The sequence below is a fragment of the Leucopleurus acutus genome, assembly GCF_964270905.1.
Source record: "Leucopleurus acutus genome assembly, chromosome: 19".
Lineage (NCBI taxonomy): Eukaryota > Metazoa > Chordata > Mammalia > Artiodactyla > Delphinidae > Leucopleurus > Leucopleurus acutus.
In genome coordinates, this window is record NC_139161.1 from 28,842,095 (window position 1) to 28,857,419 (window position 15,325).

Below are 15,325 nucleotides of genomic sequence, written 5' to 3' on the forward strand. Positions count from 1 at the left end.
TTACCTAAATCAAATATCATTATTGTGATTATTAAATTCTGAACCATGTTAATGTTTTATACATTTCAAAAATAAAATTAAATCTGGATGGGGGAGGGAAATAAAATTGAATACAACAGAAATACATAAATTTAATTGACTATTACTTTGATAATTTTACCACAAAAGGAAAAAAAAAGATATTTAAATAACTTTACATTGAACATTCTTAGTGACATATATGTAAGCATAAAAAAAATTGCCAAAAAATCTTAAACCACACTTAGTAGGTTTATAGCTCCTCATAGTATTGGTATTATAATTCTCAAACTATTATGCACGTATTGTACAACTAAGCAAATGAGTAAATGTACTGATGTCGTTACCAGGCTTTTCTCACTGTGGAAAAACAGAGATGCAGATGTAGGCCGAGGAAAGAAGAACCCTACGGAATTGGACTGAAATTAGGAATATCAATATGTAGCCATGATTTAAAACAAAAACAAAACTTCCTAGCTCTGTGTACTGAAAGAGCCAGGAACAGTGAGACTTCAGTAGCAAAAAGTATAGCTTGGCACCCAGATCTTGGTTTCTCTAGCAAAAAAAAACAGGGTTCCATGGAGAATAAGACGGTTCTAGGCCAGGGTCAGGGAAAGTGCAAGGTAAACCTGGAGCACGCTATTATGCAGAAAGTAAGGAACTGCTCAAAAACTAACAGGGATATGTTAAAAGGACACAGAAGCCATCTTAATGGAGCTCTCTCTAGCAAAACCTGGGAAAATTTGCGGACCAAAATTTGAATAATGAAAGAAATGGATAACACACTGATACTAGTTAAAAAAATTAAATTTAAAATTAAAATTAAAATTAAATTTAAAAAAGCAAGTATGAAAAGCTCTTCTTTACAGAAGAATGACAATATAGAAAAAAATGATAAAAATAGAAAAGTCTCCATTTTATAATCACCAGAGTATTATTTGATTTGGCTAAGAGAAAATGGATAATAAAACCATTGGGTGTAGAAGATTATTAGGACAGAATATTAACACAATCTCTAACTTTCATTCCATAGATACTTTTTAATTACAGAGGGAAAAAGGTATCGGTAGAATGGAAAGTTTGGTGGACACCACCTTAACAAAGTGATCAAACTCAGTCTCACCAAATAATGAGACAGACCAACATTATGTGCTTCCTGAGCCCATGCACTGAGAACACAATGCTCCTGTAAAATATTCCTGCAGAAAGCATTTAACCTAAATTTAAAATTTAAGTGTTTTCATGAGGAAACAATGAACCATATCCAAATTAGGGATACTCTGCAAAACAACTGGCCCAGAGTCTTCAAAAAATGTCAATGTCATGAATGACAAAAAAGTAAAGGAAACTAAAGTAAAAGAAACTAAAGACACAGTACTCTACAGTAAAGGAAACTAAAGACACAGGACTACTCAATGCAATGTGTGATCCTTGATTAAATCCTGGATGTTAAAAACAAAACAAAATAGCTATAAAGGAGATTACTGACACAACTGGGGAAGTCTGAGTATGGACGATGTATTAGAAAACAGTATAGTATATCAATGTTAAATTTCCCAAATGTGACAATTACACTGTAGTTATGTATGTAATGCCCTTATTCTTAAGAGATACATACTAAAGAATTTAAGTGCGAAGTGCCATGTCTACAAATAACTTTCAAATTGTATACCAAAAAAATTAAAACTTTGAATATACACACACATACATACTGAGAGAGGAGAAACTGAGGGAGGGGCAGACAAAGAAAATATGGCAAACCTAACAGTTGGTTATCACTGTACTATTCTTGTAACTCTTTGGGAAGTTTGAAAAATTTCAAAGATGCATTATTTTTTAACTGTTCAGAAGGTTTAAATTTTTTAAATAAATAATTTTGAGAAAGTCTGAGAAGAGGCCAAGAAGAGAAGATGAAGAAATAGTAAAGAAGAATCATAGAAGTCAAGGGAGCGGAGTTTCAAAATGCTGTGGTCAATAGCTTCAATATAACAGAGAGGTAAATTAAGGATGAGTTAAGTGAAGACCACTGGATTCAGCAATTAGGAGATCACTGGTGATATAGGGGACAAGCATTTCATCAAAAGAATAGAGTTGTGAAGTCAAAATATAGTGAGTGAAAAAAATAATAAAACATGACTTCTCAAGAAAGTCAGCTATGAAAGGCAGAGACTGGAAGCTACCATAGACCTCGAGTGAAGAAAGGATTTGTTTTCTAAGTATGGCAAAGACATGAATATATTTATATAAAGAAAGAAGTTAGGATAGAGGATGGAAAAAAGAGGCAGAAGTGACAAAGACCCTGAACAGGCAGAAAGTGATGGGATCCAAAACATGAAGAGAGTGTTTAGCCTTGGAAAGAAGGAGGAACACATCTCCCACTAAGCCTGGAGAGAGGGAAGTAAAGACAGGTGAAAACGTAGACAATATGGTACTGGGGACAAGGATTAGAACAGGAAGTTGAAGGGAATCAGATCTGACAGCCTCAAATAGAAAGAGAGGCAGTCTGCTAAAAAAGAATAGTGGGACTGATAGTATAGGCTCTAATAGTTGTAGAGAATGGAAGGAGTTGTCTAGGGACATTTGGTAAGTTCTAAGTGTCCACATGAGTTCGGGACTATGAATTTGTCCCAGTCGCCATTTAAAAGTTTCTGTGATTTCTGCCAGTGATGTTCAGTAACTGAGATACAGGAAAGGAGCATTAACAAATAAACTGATTAAATTAGAACTTTCCTGAACATAAGGTCAATGGGATAGCAGGTGACTGAAGTGGCAGATCATGTTGATTAGGCTAGATTAGGAATAAACTGAAATTAGAACGGGGCTAAGAACTTGAAGAAAAAACAGAAAGATCAAAGCACTAAAAGGGCTTAGGGCCAAAGACCAGGCATTGTGGGAATAAATAAGTGAGAATGTTACTGCTCTATTATAGTCCAGTGTTTCAGGGGTGGAGGACACAGCTATGGGGGCTGGTGAAGTGGAATGGAGGTGAATGCTGACGAGTTGGGATCAACAAGAAATTAGAAGGCTAGGCAATTGATTACTTATTTAGTACAAGGACATGGAAGACACCAGGGCAATAAGACTTGGGAGTGGGGGAAAAAAGACTGATAAAAGATAAGAAAGCAGTATAGACTTAAACCTCAGAGTAGAAAAGGTTTTGACCAGAGTAGAGGAGAAATTGCAAGGCTAAGCTTATCAGTTCTTCCCTTGAATTACACAGTGAGCAGAGCGAGAGGCAGAGACTACATTTGTCTCAAGTGCTAAATCCTAATGTCTAGCAAAATGCCTGGCACACTGGAGAGTCTCAGTTGGTTCAATAAAAGAAGGAATGAAAGAAGTATGACCAATCTGTGAGTTACAAGCCTTTGGCCAAAGGTTCTAAAATTTACAGTGTGAGCTGAACTAATGCCATGGGCAATAGTATTTTGCTTCCAGAGTACATTTTTGTTGCAACTGGTAGGGTAGAGAGATAGTTGTTGGAAATAGTCTTTTCCTCAACTTTCCACCATGAACAAGTACCCAAATGGGGCCATTCTCATAATGAGTAAACAATCCCAGAAGTGCTAAATCCAGACAGATTGTCCAGATGTAAGCAACTCATTTAAGACAAGGGGACATCTGGTTTATTCTGATTTCATCTTTAAGGCTAGAAAGAGGTATATTCTTACCCATACTCAGGTCAAGAGGGTTAGTACTCTGCTTTAAGGATAGCAAAATCAAAAGAAGAAACTCAATGGGAGTACACAGTCATCTTACCTAGCAATTTAGAAATTAAAACCTTGGACCTAACCCTAGCAACCTTTTCACTTTCATTATTTTCTGCTGTAAGCTTGTTTTCAGGAACAGCAAGGAAAGAATGAGACAGTGCTCTTTGCTCAAGGAAAGAACCTAGGCAGGCTTGGGGAAAGCAAAAACCAACAGTGGGAAGGAATGGTAACTAAGCAAAAGGAGAGGCAAGCAAGTTAGGTTTTAGATGCCTGGGCACAAAAAGGAAGCCTGACAATTAGAAGTAATTAGGTGTATGGATTTCCCAATATACCACGCCCACTCACCATCAGTATAAAAAAAAAAAAACCCAACACCCTCTTCTTTCCATTAAAGATACCACCCTCTTCTTTCCATTAAAGATACCAGTGCCAGAAACATACTTCACTTAAGATATAATTATGGGGACTTCCCTGGTGGCGCAGTGGTTAAGAATCCACCTGCCAATGCAGGGGACACGGGCTCAAGCCCCGGTCCGGGAAGATCCCACGTGCGGTGGAGCAACTAAGTCCGTGCGTCACAATGACTGAGCCTGCGCTCTAGAGCCCGAGAGCCACAACTACTGAGCTCATGAGCCACAACTACTGAAGCCCACGCACCTAGAGCCCGTGCTCCCTAGCAAGAGAAATCACGGCAATGAGAAGCCCACGCACCACAACGAAGAGCAGCCCCCGCTCGCCACAACTAGAGAAACCCACATGCAGCAACGAAGACCCAACACAGCCAAAAATTAATTAACTAATTTTAAAAAAAGATAAAATTATGACTATTTTTTGCTCAGCCGTGATTATCAGGCATGTATAAGCAACATATCAAAAGGAATGGATTATTCTAAGAATCTTGACCAGTACTCCTGTCAACATTTCTAGAACAAGCATTATTATACTGTCTTTAATTTTAGACTTAACATATTTTACAGATAAAAAATCATTAATCTCAAATTATTCCAAATGGAAAAGCCAGATAGCAGATTAATTCCAGCTTACTGATATAGAAACTGAAGTTGAGAATACCTAAATTGCTTCTTTAAGACAATCACCAATAATGTTGTGGTCATAGTATTTGTTCCTCAGCTTTTAAATTAGGAAGTCGGGACTTCTCTGGTGGCGCAGTGGTTAAGAATCCGCCTGCCAATGCAGGGGACATGGGTTCGATCCCTGGGCCGGGAAGATCCCACATGCTGCAGAGCATCTAAGCCTGTGCACCACAAGTACTGAGCCTGCGCTCTACAGCCCGTGAGCCACAATTACTGAGCCTGTGTGCCACAACTACTGACCCTGCATGCCACAACTACTGACGCCCACGTGCTCTAGAGCCCATGCTCCGCAACAACAGAAGCCACCATAACGAGAAGCCCGTGGACCGCAGCGAAGAGTAGCCCTCGCTTGCCACAAGTAGAGAAAGCCTGCGTGCAGCAACAAAGACCCAACGCAGCCCCCCAAAAAAAAAAATTAAATTAAATTAGGAAGTCATTTGTACCACTTAAGTAAAAATCAGGAAGAAGATAGGACTAAAATATTACAAATGCCATAATTTTTTTAAAAAGTCATTTTGATTGTCTTTTAATAATAGTTTTCTACTAAGATTTGTTTTAAGACAGTGAGCTCTTTTCAGAAATCAATCCCAAACAAAAAGAACAAGAAACCAAACATACATAATCCATCTTCAATAAAACTAAGAAACACGTGTAACTCCACATCTCAAAAGGTGAAGACAGAATGAGGATAAAGCGATAGTGCATGACTTAGTATACTGGTGTATGATCAAACCTAAATGCCTGCAAAGAGGCATAACAAAAGAAGTTGAATCCATCTACAGAACCCTAGCAGGGTTCAAAAATTAGAAGCAAAAATAAAAGGAAAGAAAGGAAAAAAACTGGAATCATTAGGGACTGCAGAAGGCAGAAGGTGGAGGACTGAAAACAGGGAGATTATCTGAAAATCTCTATAAGGAACAGATAGACCAACAAGATTCCCATCCCCACACTAACCAGCCAGGGAACTACCTCTTAGAGTGATGTAGTGTCCAGAAAAAAAAAAAAAAGAGTGAAGGATCAGACACAGAGTACAGTGCTAAAGTAAAAACGTGACTTCATTACTCAGCCATAAAAAAGAATAAAATAATGCTATTTGCAGCAACATGGATGACCTAGATATTATCATACTAAGCGAAGTAAGTCAGACAAAGACAAACACCATATGATATCACTTGTATGTGGAATCTAAGATATGACACAAATAAACTTATCTATGAAACAGAAAAAGACTCACAGACGTAGAGAACAGACTTGTGGTTGCCAAGGGGGGCAGTGCGGGAGGGATGATTTGGCAGTTTGGGATTAGCAGATACAAACGAGTATATACAGGATGGATAAACAACAAGGTCCTACTGTATATAGCACAGGGAACTCTAATAAATATCCTGTGAAAACAATAATGGATGAGAAAGAATATATATATGTGCTACAATCACTGCTGTACAGCAGAAATTAACATAACATTGTAAATCAACTATACTTCAATAAAATTAAAAACAAAACTAACAAAAAAAGTGACTTCAGTGAAAATCTGGTGTTGAAAGGTGAGATCTCCATCTCCTCTCTGTCATCCAGCTCCAAAATGCTTTTTCTAGGCAAGAGAATAGAAGATCTTTCTCAGTACCCACTGATCCATACCAGAAGAAAGACCTTCAGACACTGATATGTGGAAGTTCTTAGTCAACTGCCAGCTAATCTCATGACTGCGCTACAGAGAAGCCGACACACATGTAACTTTTGATCAGCTTTTCAGAGTTCCACTCTTAAAGGACACCAGCCATCTAAAGAAGGCCTCTGACATGACAAAAAACCACTAAATCAAAGTCAAAGAAAACAGGAACTTAGAAAAGAGACACATGCATGGAACAAAAGAACATTTCAAAGAATTTATAATTAAAACCCTCTGAGGAATAAAAGAAGATACTGTACTCACAAAATAGGTTGCTATGAAAAGAAAAAACAAAAAGAGCTTTGGGGAACCACAAATATGATAGCTTAAAAAAAAAAAAAATCAGTAAGGGAATTCCCTGGCAGTCCAGTGGCTAAGACTCCGTGCTTGCATTGCCAGGGACCCACGTTCGATCCCTGGTCTGGGAACTCAGATCCCACAAGCTGCATGGCACAGCCAAAAAAAAAAATCTGTAAAATGATTAGAAAATAAATTTCTAGAAAACTCTCAGAAAGTTAACAAAAAGATAAAGAAATGGACAAACGGAAAGGTAAGAAAAATAGATGATCAGTCTAGGAGGTCCAACATCCAAGTAAATGCAATTCCAAGAAAAGAAACCAATAGGAGGAAAATTATCAGAGATAAAAGAAAATTTCCTGGAGCTACAAGACTGAAACTTTCAAGATTGAAAGAGTAAAAATAAATAATAAGAATCAAAGCAAGACACATCACTGCAAAATTTTAGAACATTAAAAATAAAAAGAAAATGTTAAATATCTTAAAGAAAAATAGATCTAAGGATTGGGAATCAGATGGCAAGGGACTCCTGAACAGAAATGCTGAAAGCTAGACGAAAATGGAGCAAAATCCTGTGTGAAAATGATTTTCAACTTCAAAACTGCATCCATACAAACAAGTATAAGAATATAATAAGAAAATTTTCAAATATGCAATATTTCCCCAAAAATTTACCTTGATTCAGTTCCTCAGGAACCCACCAGTAAATGGTCACCAAAGCAAGGGAACAAGACACAAACTAAGAAAAAGGAACATATGGAATCCAGGAACCAAAGATCCAACACTGAAGGAGTCAGGAGGATTCCCAGGATTGTGGTGCAGGGAAAGTCCAGTAATGATAGCTATGCCTAGATAACTATCAGTACAGGTGAGAACAGGAGGACAGAGGTTCCTATAGGATGTCTCTAGGAAAATAAATGGAACTAGTAAATTATCTAATAAGTGTGATCATAGAACCATGGCCCGAAAGGTGTTTTACAGAGTTGATGGAAGGTGTGAGAAGACAATAGTAGATAGAAAGAAAATGAAGCAAGATGAGGATGGGAAAAAGGAAGAAAGGAGTAAAAAAGAATAAAATAGGAAGTCAATGCATAATTCTAAAACTACTGAATTAAGTCATAGCAGAACTTGCTTATTACTTAGAAATACAGAGACCAGAACAAAGGGCTAAAAGAGTTACCTCAGAGGAGAACTGAAACAGCTCTCCTCTCCACCCTCACCAAGCAGAATAAAACAAGAATAACAATAATGAAGTGTATCCCACATTCCAAGAAGACTTATAATTGTGTCAGAAACACATTTTTTGACTGAGAATTTTAGACCAAAATATGGATTTTATAGCAATTAAGAATATAGTTGGGGAGGAGGGGAGAAATCACCTTTTTAAGCACCTTCATGGCAAATATTTTCCCGGTATTTGCTCCTGTTACTTTTCGTACTTGAAAAACCTAGATGAAAATTAAAGTGTGCGTTATTAAAAGCTAAATTATGCTAGTCACAATCCCTTAATTCCTACTTATAAAAACAAACGATATAGCAGTCTGTATTCTTACAAAAACTAGTACCATGAATGACTGTGTGCAAAAATGATGAGCGAAGAGATTATATTAAAGATTTAGTAGTGAAAAGTGTTACACAACATGGGACTTTCCTGTCTGGTCTGCTGACATCTGGTGGCAAAGCTGGGCAATGACCATCCTATAACAAGCACTCGGTGTTACTTAAAAAATCCAAGTTTTCATAGAAAAAGCTATAATCAGGTTTCCCAGACACAAAGAAATTATAAAATATTTCATAAATTCTCAGGGATGCTTCACATATAACTATTTAATAATAGTTGACAGCAATTACCTATTCCTTAAAATGACTAGCTACAATACATTTTCATGCAACAGCTAAAATGTCTGATTCACAGTGCATGTGTTACACATTCAAGATGATTAGAACATATTAGAATATGTCCTTAAGCCTAAGAATAAACTACAAATGTCATGTTTTGCAAAAATGAACATTACACGATAGCATAAATAGTTCTCAAGCTTAATCCTAACTCTAAAATGCTATCCAAATTCTGTCTTTTGATAGAGAATGGGAAGGTATAAATTTTCTTGGGCAGAACACACAGAGGTGAGGTCTTAAATTAGAAAGCCTCTGGCAAAAATATGAAACTAAGAGGTTCTCTTCATTTTTCTTCTCCCCTCTTATATTCTTCAGCTTCCCTAACTCTATTGCTCCAAATACTGCAAGTCCAAGAAAACTAATTTAGATTAAGGTCTCAGTAACAGATACCAATTTAATGTGCCATGCCTCTTGAAAGTAAGCAGTAGTTTGTTTTTTTAAAGGATACCAATAGATGGTACCATTTAACCAAAGGAAGGAATGAATCCTCTAATAGCAGACTTTGCCTGGCACAGCTGCCTACTTATTTATTCTACAAATATTGACTGAGTGCCTACAATGTGCCGGGCTTTTATGTGAACGGTGGTAGGAAAAGGAGAACTTCTGTATAGCCCTCAAATAATACCAGGTAAGTGATCATATCCTTTGCTGAGAGCTAACAAAGATTGAAGAGTAGTGCTGGAATCAGGGTATAAAAATTAATCCACACAGGACAGACAACAGCTCTCATTTCAAAATACTTCCTACCTTTCCATAGCCCCCTTTACCAAGTACTCGAAGTAGCTCAAAACATTCTGGTCTGATTTTTTCTGGCCCTCTGTTCACACTAGTTTCTGAGATTTCAAATTTCTCACAATGCTCCATGCCACTGGGAAGAAAAGCAAAACCAAAAGTAAATTTGCAAAAAGTTAAACTACCTTTAGCATACTGTTAGAAAGAGAATTATAATCCAATTAAGTAAAAGGAAAAAGGTGCATGATAACAAATATAGTATCCGTGCTCTAAGTAAGCTAATGATTCAATGACATGGTAGGTCAAGATTAGGGTGGCTTGATAACTGCTTATCTGCTTGTTTACAGAACAGGCTATTGATTATTTATTTCCATAAGCATCAAGCATCCCCAAACTAAGATAAATTAGAACACGTTTATTAAGCTGACAAAGGGAAAAAAGTCTTCTAGTTATTCAAATTTAGTTCATTCAAAATGTCTATGAGATCAGCTGTTATCCAACTTCATTTGGCAACTTCAGAAAATGAGAGCTTTCTAAAGGTACCCAATTAGTTCAAGTCTTTAGCTAAAAATTCTTGCTAATAAATTATATCCATGCATCTTTCCACATCTGCTTAATTTAAAGACTCCAAAAAGGGAGGCAATTTATCTGTCACTTAAATGCTTTCTCTATGAGTGATCTTCTCAGTCTGCCCACAATCCAAGGCCTTTTACTTGAAGATGGGGTACAAAGCAGACTAAACACCATACTCACCTAATGAAGCTTGCCTAAAATGACATAAAATTGAACAGATCTCTGTTTGGATGATGTATTACAAGCAAAATAAGAAGCATCTGAGGGACTTCCCTGGTGGTCCAGTGGCTAAGACCCGTGCTCCCATTGCAGGGGGCCCGGGTTTGATCCCTGGTCAGGGAACATGCCGCAACTAAGAGTTCGCATGCGGCAACTAAAGATCCCACGTGCCAAAATGAAGATCCCGTGTGCCTCAACTAAGACCCAATGAGGCCAAGTAAATAAATAAATAAGTGTTAAAAAAAAAAAAAGCATTTGATTTGGGGAGCATTTCTAAAATTTTTATTTTTTCAGTAGGAAAAGGTGGTTCTCTATATTAAACTAATAAAAGTTCCTTAACACACGCAGACTCATATTCAGTATACTCTAAATTTGAATAATCTTTTTCTCAAAATGCATACATGATCTCAAAACCCCAGATATGTTATGATATTCGTGCCAAACTCAATAAACCAAGTCTGTATATATGACTAAATATTTAAAAACAGGTTATTGAGATCACATGATGGCTATAAACTACATAAAAGAAAGACAGCACAGTGAAACATTTTCATATAAACTTACAGTTCATATGGTCCGACTCCCCCATGGTCCATGCTTTCATTTAACTGACCCTGAAAAATATGTTAAAGTTTTAAAAATAAATAACCTCATAAACAAGAAATTAAAGAACTTACTGCTTCACCCCATTACTGAAGGACAATGAACGAAATAAACCAGCTTAAAATTCTCTATACTTTAATAACAGGTAAATGTGGTGATGAACAAAATAAGGTGCACAAACAATACTATGGGATTTCACTTTAATGTGATAACTAAGCTACAGATGCTACTCATCAAAGATCTACAAACAAAACCAGGAGCTCGGGCTTCCCTGGTGGCGCAGTGGTTAAGAATTTGCCTGCCAATGCAGGGGACACGGGTTCTATCTCTGGTCCGGGAAGATCCCACATGCCACGGAGCAACTAAGTCCGTGCACCACAACAACTGAGCCTGCACTCTAGAACCCTAGAGCCACAACTACTGAGCCCGTGTGCCACAACTACTGAAGCCTGTGCACCTAGAGCCTGTGCTCTGCAACAAGAGAAGCCAGCACAATAAGAAGCCCGTGCACGGCAACGAAGAGTAGCCCCTGCTCGCCACAACTAGAGAAAGCCCGCGCAGCAGCAACGAAGACCCAACACAGCCAAAGGTAAAATAAATAAATTTATTTTTTTTAAAAAAAGGTGACTGTTTTCCTTCAAAAATTACATTTATTCAAAATATGTATTTTGTATATTACAAAACTAAAGGTACTACATTCTAAATATGAGTTAATCAAATGATTTACAAAAAGTGCTATTCTGATATGCTTTTGATAATAAGACTAACATAATGCTATAAACCTTATTTAACTACAGCCTAACTAAGCCTAAAGTAACCACAGCCAGTCCAAGATATTGTAGTGTATGATATGGCTGATCAAAGCAAAACAATTAAGCAACACTCTCATATTGTGAGGAGTCATGCTGGCCAAACATTTATTCTGACCGTAGTATAAATGAGTGCAAAACTTAATTAACCTCTGTACACTAGCAATGAACAATTCAAAAATGAAATTAAGATAACTCCATTCACAGTTGCATCGATAAGAATAAAATACTTAGAAAAAAAATTAACAAAAGAAGTGCAAGCCTTGTATATTTGCTAACTCCAAAACATTGCTGAAAGAAATTTTAAAAGACCTACATAAGTCAAAAGACATTCCATGTTCATGGATCAGACGACTTAACGTTGTTAAGATGGCAATACTAAATAAATTGGTCTACTGATTCAACTCAATCCTATAAAAATCCCAGGTTCCTTTCTTGCAGAAATTGTCAATCTAATCCTAAAATTCACTCAGAAACACAAGGGGCCCAAAATAGTCTTGAAAAAGGAAAACAAAGTTGGGGGACTGACACATCCTGATTTCAAAATGTACTACAAAGCAACAGCAATTAACACAGTGTGGTACGCGCATAAGGACAGAAATATAGATCAATGAAATAGAACTGAGAGCCCAGAAATAAACCCTTCCATTTATGGTCAACTGATTTTTTACAAAGATGCCAAGAAAATTCAATGGGAGACAGTCTTTCAATAAATGGTGTTGGCACAATCAGATATCCACATGCAAAGATTTACTTTGGACCCCTATCTTCACACCATACATCAAAATGGATCACAGACCTAAATGTAAGAACTAAAACTATAAAATTCTTAGAAGAAATCTAGGAGGGAGTAAATCTTCACAATCTTGGGGTAGGCAATGACTTAAGACAGAACACAAAGGGCACAAAAGAGTAATGAAAAAAGTCCATAAAGTGAATTTACTCAAAACTTAAAACTTCTGCACTTCAAAAGGTATTATGAAGTGAAAAGAAAATCCACAGAATAAGAACATATAAAGAACTTCTACAACTCAATAATAAAAAAATAAATAACCAAAGTTTTAAAAAATGGGTTAGGATCTGAATAGGCATTTCTGCAAAGATGACATATAAATGGCCAATAGTCACGAGAAAGTATGTTCAACATCATTAGTCATTAGGGAAGGGCAAGCCAAAACTATACTGAGATACCACTTCATATCAACTAGGATGGTTATAATTAAAAAGACAAAAAATAACAAGTTTGGCAAGGATGTAGAGAAATTGGAACCCTCATACACTGCTGGCAGCAACGTAAAATGGTATAACCACTTTGGAAAACAGGTTGGCAGTTTCTTCAAAAATTAAACATGGACTTACCACATGATCCAGCATATCTACTCCTCGGTATCTACCCAAGAGAAATGAAAATACATGTTCCACAAAGACTTAGGCACAAATGTTCATAGAAGCGTTATTCACAATAGCCAAAAAATGGAAACAACTCAAATGAACATCAACTGGTGAAATGATAAATGTGGTTAATCCTAACAAAGTAGGCTCTAAAAAATTAGAAGTTTAAAGTTTTTATTAAAAATTTTAGAATAATTCAAAAAATATTTAAGTGAACTCATCTTTCTTCAAAGATACCAGCACACAGTCAAGACACACAAAGAAAACTGACAGCATTCTTACACAATGGATGTTCAAATGACCCCTCAAAACAAAAGCTTTTTAGTCAGAACTTGCTCACAGTGTAAACAAGTCAGGATGAAGTCTAACACCAAGGATGTATGTTTCATGATTAGACCTAGGCAAATGGAGGGGGCAGTATCAAGGGGAAAAAATTCTTGCAGTTTCAACTTGATACAGTTTCTTCTGTGTGTGGGGAGGGGCAGATAGGGGTGGTTATGGTTAAAGGGGTTTTTTTTGGTTTCTGGTGCTTCATATAATCACCTATGATGGCTTCACTTTAAAGACAAAAGGTTAACTTCTATAAAACTGATATTATGTAATTGTTTTTTTTTAATATTCGCTTTACTTACTTCTAAATTAAAGACCACAGAGTAGTTAACACTGAACTATGACTTTGAAGCCACCTAGAAAGATAATGACCTGTGGCTATGTTTCATTTCCGGAGGCAGCCAGGCCTGACTTACCACCTGCATCTGGGCTTGTAAACTACCTACCGTTACCTTCTGGAGCAGAAGCATTTTGAGGCACAATTCTTTTCTACTACTCAATGTTATCTTTAGAAGTCTTATAGCAGAAACATCAAGCTACCATATAGGACATACTGACAATTCTCCTTCGCAGGAAACTTTATTCAGATTTTTTTTCTGCCTTAAGCTTTATGACCCATCCAATGTTTTTGGTGTGTGCCACTACGACTGACAAAGTAGAATCCTCCTCATCTAAGGTACTATACAAGATACACTGTTTCAAACTAGCGCATCAGAATGACTATTCACAAAGTTTTAAATTAAAATTGTATATAAATTCAAGTTAATATGCCTTAAGTCCCAATGAAAGAGAGCACATTTTATAAAAACTTAAATAAATTGTTACAGAATGGGTGAAAAATATCCTTAATCCAAACATTTATTAAATCATTTATCTACTTTCCTGGCTGTTCACAGATATTTTCTTATAAAATAAGATTCAGTAATTCAGATACATTGGGAAAAAGGAGTAAACCTGGCCCTAAATCTTGGGCTATTTAAATATACTTAAAGGTAAGTATCTATTAAAACGCAAGATAAGCATTGATAATGAGATATTCACAATCGTGAATATTTGAATACATATTATCTATTGAATATATAGCGCTGTTTTTCAAAACACTTTTTGCTCTATAAAACTTTAATATCCCAATCTGAAATTCGTACTACTAGTAAGCCGCTGTGACTATTTCAAATTTTGAATTAGTAGAGTAAAAATTAAGGATTTTTTGGGTTTCCTTGGTGGCGCAGTGGTTTAGAATCCACCTGCCAATGCAGGGGACACGGGTTCGAGCCCTGGTCCGGGAAGATCCCACATGCTGCAGAGCAACTAAGCCCGTGCGCGCCACAACTACTGAGCCTGCGCTCTAGAGCCCACGAGCCACAAATACTGAAGCCCGCGTGCCTACAGCCTGTGCTCCGCAACAAGAGAAGCCACCACAATGAGAAGCCCGCACCGCAACAGAGAGTAGCCCCCACTCGCTGCAACTAGAGAAAGCCCGTGCCCAGCAACGAAGACCCAACGCAGCCAAAAATAAATAAATAAAATAAATAAATTTATTTTTTAAAAAATTAAGGATTTTTTAAGTTGCATTCACAATTATCTATTACTCTTTTAACCTGTGTCTCCACAGAAAGCAGACGTTTCCAACATTTTCATAATCTAATGAAAATCTCTAGAGGAAAACTTTCCCTTAGTTTCAACTCTGTTCCCAAATTATATTATCACCAATGAAACAGAAAAACAAACAAAAAAATCCTTTCACCCATTGGTTTTAATACAGTATTTAAAATGTATTAAATCTCCTCATCTTTTACTCACTGAAGAATTAACTATTCTATGTAAACACATATATTTACTAATACAGATTCACTCAGTGTAACATACCTAAAAAGGTATATATCTCTAAATAGGACCAATGACAAAAAGAAAGGAAACAAACAAACTACAGTTCTAAAAATGCAGCACCTCTAGTATAACTGTATTTATTAAGTCTCTAGGCAT

The 15,325-nt window shown here is 36.6% G+C and overlaps 1 protein-coding gene across 5 annotated transcripts in view; it reads right to left on the reverse strand.

The window, feature by feature from the left end:
• The window catches only part of RPS6KB1 (ribosomal protein S6 kinase B1), a 39,713-nt gene that overhangs the window by 21,669 nt on the left and 2,719 nt on the right, over positions 1 to 15,325 (reverse strand). For all 5 annotated transcript variants that reach the window (XM_082860869.1, XM_082860868.1, XM_082860867.1 and 2 more), the window contains exons 2-4: positions 10,773 to 10,822; positions 9,432 to 9,552; positions 8,165 to 8,233 (exon numbers count right to left, since the gene is read on the reverse strand). In XM_082860869.1, coding sequence (XP_082716995.1) covers positions 8,165 to 8,233; positions 9,432 to 9,552; positions 10,773 to 10,822 — 240 coding nt within the window. The remainder of the gene's footprint in view (positions 1 to 8,164; positions 8,234 to 9,431; positions 9,553 to 10,772; positions 10,823 to 15,325) is intronic.